Source organism: Gossypium arboreum, chromosome 7, assembly GCF_025698485.1.
Source record: "Gossypium arboreum isolate Shixiya-1 chromosome 7, ASM2569848v2, whole genome shotgun sequence".
NCBI lineage: Eukaryota > Viridiplantae > Streptophyta > Magnoliopsida > Malvales > Malvaceae > Gossypium > Gossypium arboreum.
This window is the reverse complement of record NC_069076.1, coordinates 64,111,532-64,117,694: the sequence shown is the minus strand read 5'-3', so window position 1 is coordinate 64,117,694 and position 6,163 is coordinate 64,111,532. Positions and strand designations below refer to the sequence as shown.

Genomic DNA, 6,163 nt, shown 5'->3' with positions numbered 1-6,163 from the left:
TGAGAGGAAGACAAGATTTGAACTCTCAAATTTTTAAGATATTTTTTTAATCAATCAAAATTTGAGAAAGGATGGGTCTAAGTAAGGCTAGGTAAACTTAATGAACGAATTTAGAGTGTGGCAAGTATAGTAAAAAATATATAAATATATTTAAAAAATGTAATACTTGTCACACCCTCAATTTGCTTGTAGAACTTAAAAATCTCCTTAAGCGATATGTTCTTTTTATGTACTAAAAGAAATTTGTAAAATCGTATTTGGTATCAACTAAATTTTTAAGTTGTTAAATTACCCTTGCATCATGGTTGAAAATAATATCTTATACATTTTCTTTTGGTGAATTACAAGAGAAATATAAAGTCTGATACATAAATTTTATTTCTTATAAATAATTTTTATGATATATACAACATCAAACATAATTTATAATATTTGAAGATTAAGGAATATATATATATATATATAGATATGCAACCCTAAGCATATTTGTTTTTAGATACTGAACCGCTTAACTTTTTACTTAATCTGATTTAGCTCGTACATTTTCAGCTACTTTTAAAAGTTATTTGGACTGAAGCATCAAATAGGACTAATAATCTAGCTTAACAACTTATTTTTGTTTAAATCTGTATATAATTTGATTCTACAATATATATTCTTAATTTCACTCTTAGTGTACATATATATATGGCCCTGTATATAAACAGATAAAAATGGAAAAGCTAGGTTAATGAAACTTATGAACCATAAAAACTAGAATAGTCTTGAAAACAAAAGTAAATGATGTATGATGAAGAAAATGATGATAAAAAGTAAATAGATTTCCATATATAAAGTAATCACTGAATTTCAGATATACTCTAGGTTTTGTAATAAATATATGTAGAGTATCCCAAGAGTATTTTTCTGATCTTGGGATATTAGATTACACAAAATATCCATTTAATTAAATGACATAGATAAAAAAAAGGGGTATTTTGGAGTGTTTCTCTAAAACATGCTTTGGATATTATTGTATATATTTTGCTTCCTCATAACCTAATAAACACCTCAGATGAATAAAGAAGATTTCTTGTAACTTTAGTTTTTCTTGAAACTTCCCAATTATAACTAACTAGTTACACAAGCATGGCCCCTTTCATGCTAGAATATTGTAAGAAATTCTAATTGGAAAAGGCACTTAAATTGTCATATCCTAAACTATAGCTATATATTTATATACCCAATACTTAAAGCTTCCTCTCCCATAAAATATTTTCATGTCCCAAAACAAAGAAAATCATCCCACGCCTTCTTTTAGTTCTTTTGCATTCCATCTCCTACCTTAAATTTATTCTCTCATCTAATTTTCACCCCCCACCCCCCAAATATATCAAGAAAAATTCTAAAAAACAAAAACACTTCTCTTTTCTAATTTCTCCCATCACCCTTTCCCTTGTTAGCAACATACAAATGGGGCTGAGGGACATTGGAGCTACACTGCCTCCTGGGTTTAGGTTTTACCCCAGTGATGAGGAATTGGTCTGTCATTATCTCTACAAAAAGATTGCCAATGAGGAGGTCTTGAAGGGTACGTTGGTGGAAATTGATTTGCATACATGTGAGCCATGGCAGCTTCCTGGTATCTCTCTCCCCCTAAGTATATCATTTATACAATAATCTCTACTTTCCAGGGTTTCCCCTTTTAGGGGGTTAGCTTTGGAATCTTATTCTTTCACCGTTTTCTGTGATCCTATATCTTCCTCTGGATTCAAGCTTTTGGCTAACTTAAAGAAAATATTAATCATTGGTTGATAATTAAAGTTGAAGCAAAACTAGAGCAGGGTCTCTTAGCTCCCGTTGTTAGTATGTTGTAGCATGTCTGTGACTGAAAGGAAAGACAATTATTGAGTTGTTCCCTGTAGGGTTCAAAGCGCAGGCCATCTGCCATGTTAGCCGTTAGAACTAATTTGAAACAGCAGACAAAACTAAACCCGTTTGTTTTCGTGTAACAGGAGATAATGAGAGAGAGAGAGAGAGAGAGAGAGAGAAATATTGGGAAACGAAACACGGATTTTATTACATTACTCACACTGTCACAAACATACATACATACATACATACATATTATGCATATATAGAAGTCCATATACATGCAGTATATTTATCTTGCCAACTTTGTTAGTGATATAACTCCAAATCAAGTACTAATAATTTTTCTTTGGATGTGAATCCACCAATAATATTTAATTTAGTCATGTAGGTAAGGTTTGTTGTTTTTCTCTCTCATTTGTTTGGGCTTTTGTTTTTGTCACATTGCAAGAACTAGAAAAAAAGAAGAGATTTTACGCCCTGTGATTTGATTTCAATATATATACATTTAACTAACTATAGCCTAAAAAGTCATGGATATATATAATTATATATTCCTTAAAAACCAATTACAAGTGGGTGATTTCAGGTTTCCATTATTTTTAAATATTCTCTCTCTCTCTCTCTTTAATAGGGTTTTAAAAAATTGTATTTGTTGATTTTAGGGGGGATCAAGTTTCAACTAGTTTTTGAAGTGAAAATTACATGAACAAGTTATAATTAAAATATTCTGCCTAGTTTATGTATATGTCTGCTAAATTGAAGTCCCGGCCCCCTAGAAATGCATCAAATCTTCTAGCTAGATCCTCTACAAATTAATTTTGCCAACTCTACGCCATAAAAAAACCCTAAAATTTGCATGTTTTCATGGTGGCTATTCACTAAAAGTAAACAAAGGGTTACTTTTCCTTTCATGCACTTATATTAAATAGTGTCAATTTTTATGAATATATAGTATTTTTTAGTATAATTAAAGTATCTTTATCTTCACTTTTCGGTTAATAATTTTTTTTTTAGAATTTGTGACTTCTCTTTTAATGATATTATATTCAAAATTTAAACTTAAATTTTTTATTAAGAGTGTAACGTATTTATAGATTAAATTGGTGGCCATATCTATTTGACTCAATAGAGAGATTTTTAGGCTTTTATATCCTTTCAAATTGACAATCATTTGAATTTTTTCTAACAAACATGCCATCTAAGCTAGTTTTTAGTTGCTTGGATGTAAGAAAAAAACACAATTCATACCATAGTAGAGAAAGTTACATAAAACATAATTGTTAAATGTTGAGTGTAGTTTTGGGCTAACATGTGAGCTAAACAGAAGCCACTCGTTTTCCCTTTTGTCTCCTTCAATTCCTTTTAGCACTTAATTACTTTATTGACGCGTGGTGGTTTTTTGGGGGTTAAGTGAAAATATATGCTTCTTTCAAAGATTGTAAAATAAGATAAAAGATTTTTAAAAAATACATGGAACAATATAGAAAATATTTTATGTATAAATCTAAAAAAATTGTATTTATTTTAAGAAATTTAATGAAGTCATACAAAAGATTGCACTAAACTATTAGTTATTTTAGTTGAAAGTTTGTGATTATCTAGGATATTCCAAGTATAATAAGACAAAATTTTCCTTTGTTTCCTAGCAATTAATTAATTACTGTGGGTGAGTTTTTCTTCCCCACATCCAAAACACCACTTTTAAGTTTTGAATACAATAATTTTGTAAAGATTTGCTTTTATTTTCCCCTTAGCATGTAATGGCAGGCAAATCCTTTGCTTTCTTAGACATAAGTCTTAAGGTGACAAAGACTTACCAACACTCATTTAGTAATTAAAGTGAAAAGATTATATTTATGTTCATTGAATGCAAGCAAAATAAAATTACCCAATTTTTGTTTCTTTGTTGATGATAATTTATTCTATTCTAACTCTATATTTATATAATCTTAACTGTCTAGGAAATAAATTAAATATTTATATTTTGTATATGCATGGGATATAATGAAATATGAAGAGGTGGCAAAGCTGAACGCAAACGAGTGGTATTTCTTCAGCTTCCGTGACAGAAAGTACGCGACGGGGTTCCGGACGAACCGAGCGACAACATCCGGGTACTGGAAGGCGACGGGGAAGGATCGAATGGTGATGGACTCAAGAACACAAGAGGTGGTAGGGATGAGAAAGACATTGGTATTTTACATGAACCGAGCTCCCAATGGAATCAAAACAGGTTGGATCATGCATGAATTTCGGCTCGAGACCCCACATATGCCCCCTAAGGTCAGTTTCCCCTCCTTAGCTGCTCATCTTTTCAACTATACTCATCATACTCCTGTTTATAAGACATTGTTTCGAAAACGACTATGAGAGAGAGAGAGAGAGAGAAATGCAGTGATGAAAAAGAGAGGTTGACAATAGCGGCATTTGTATGTGAATAAGAATATCGTGTTCGTGTTCTCTCCAAGGAAACTTGAACAAAAACTAGTGGGCATCTGCAAGTTGTCCACTTACTTTGTTCCTTGTGTTTTCATAATCAAGTACTCACTCTATATTATTGACGACGAAGAACAGAGGGATCAATTTTTGAGGCTTATCTCCAACCCAAAATATTATTTGCTTGAAAATTAGATATATATATAGAGAGTTAAATCATTTTTTTAAAATTTCAATTTTAAAATTTTTTTTATATTGGAACTTGAACATATTTTTTATTCAAATTAAATTCTGAACTTGACAATTGTTTTCATACTAAAGTTTAAATTATTTTTATCCAAGATAGTCCCTAAAGTTTAAGTCTTAACATGAGAACAATTTTCAAATTCAGAAGTTGTCAAGTTCAAAACTTAACTTAGAACAAAAAAAATTTAAACCGTGAGAAAAACTATCAAATTTAGGTCAAAAATAGTAATTTAACTTTGTTCTCATTTTCTTGAAAATTATATATGTGTGCGTGCATGTTCACATTTTCATATTATATAACCGTGTGTTACCAACTTAAATCTTCTTTATATGAGAATTTGAAATACGTGTAATAATAGATATCACTAATTAGTAAGATATTTCAAATATTTTGCTTTTATTCTACCTCCTTATTGGAATTAATATAGTAATTTTCTTTTAACTTTTGAGTCTCTTGAATAAAGTAAAGTGGATAGAGAATATATCAAATTCGATAAACAGGTGTTCTTGAGACTGTTGCATAAAAAAAGATCATGTATAGTGACATGCACTATAGATAATTAAGAAATCAATGATAATTCTCTTAAAATGTTTCAAACTTTTTTTTCTATATGGCAGGAAGACTGGGTTTTATGTAGAGTATTTAACAAGAGCAAAGGAGGAGAAAACAGCAACGCATTGAGCCCCCATATGATGTACGAGACCTCAACTCAAACAAGCATGGCTTGCGGCGGCTATCAACAAATCAGCTGCTCTTTATCCACCACACCCACGCATCACAACTATGGCCAAAGCTTGCTGAACTTGCTTCAATCTTCTCAGCTAAAGTACAACAACAATAATAATAGCCTCAACAATAATGAAGTTAGCTCCAAAGTCGTCGAAGATGATTACGAGTTCTTGTGGGACATGAACATGGAAGAAAACAGCTTGGAAGATCATCATGTTCATGGCCATGGGATGGCGGATTCCAGCTTGGAAGACATGAGATTTGAGATTGATAATAGTATAATATTCCTATGAAAATAATATATAGTATCTTTTTATATAATTTAGGGTACAAAGGAAAAAGAAGAAAACTCATTTGTTTCTTTGTGATGTTTGTGTGGTGTTTGGCTTTGAAATATACAGCTCATGTTACATTGGATGTTAAAAGATTGGTGTGTATACTTTTTTAGTATAGGCTTCATTTTTTTTTTTCCCTTCTGTATGCAACGTTGCATTGTAAAAATTATAAATTATAAATATAAAGCATATAATTTATTCTTTACCGGTCTTTTCCAAATGAAATAAAAATTGTAATAAAGGAGCACACATTATGCAATGCTTAATTTATTATTATTATTTTATATTTTTCATATTTGTTTAATGGTTCATGTCAACGCTTTTCAATAATGTTATTTCTAGAGTTCAAACTTACAGTTTTCTTTAAGAGTACAAAGTGCTTTATCATTGCATTTAATATTTTATTAGTTGCAAGAGTTTTTGTTACAAAATCACCAATTGGGGACAAGGAAACAAGTGATGAGTGAGCAACTTATTTAGCATGTATTACCAACTCAACCAAAAAGCAATAAATGTGAAAGGAGAGAGCCACACAGCCTTAGAGACTATGTGCCATTTTAGT

The 6,163-nt window shown here is 30.6% G+C and overlaps 1 protein-coding gene across 1 annotated transcript; it reads left to right on the top strand.

The window, feature by feature from the left end:
- The first annotated feature begins 1,075 nt into the window (after positions 1 to 1,075).
- On the top strand, positions 1,076 to 5,832 carry LOC108486702 (protein CUP-SHAPED COTYLEDON 3). The gene is made up of 3 exons (XM_017790894.2): positions 1,076 to 1,621; positions 3,872 to 4,137; positions 5,155 to 5,832. The coding sequence occupies exons 1-3, from the start codon at positions 1,453 to 1,455 to the stop codon at positions 5,557 to 5,559; spliced, it is 840 nt and encodes a 279-aa protein (XP_017646383.1). The 5' UTR covers positions 1,076 to 1,452; the 3' UTR covers positions 5,560 to 5,832.
- The last annotated feature ends 331 nt before the right edge of the window (positions 5,833 to 6,163 follow it).

Bases quoted from the DNA above. Each gene is read 5' to 3' on its own strand.
- LOC108486702 (XM_017790894.2), top strand. From the start codon at position 1,453: ATGGGGCTGAGGGACATTGGAGCTACACTGCCTCCTGGGTTTAGGTTT. The intron at 1,622-3,871 runs GTATCTCTCTCC...TGAAATATGAAG, and splicing joins TGAGCCATGGCAGCTTCCTG to AGGTGGCAAAGCTGAACGCA. The intron at 4,138-5,154 runs GTCAGTTTCCCC...TCTATATGGCAG, and splicing joins CCCCACATATGCCCCCTAAG to GAAGACTGGGTTTTATGTAG.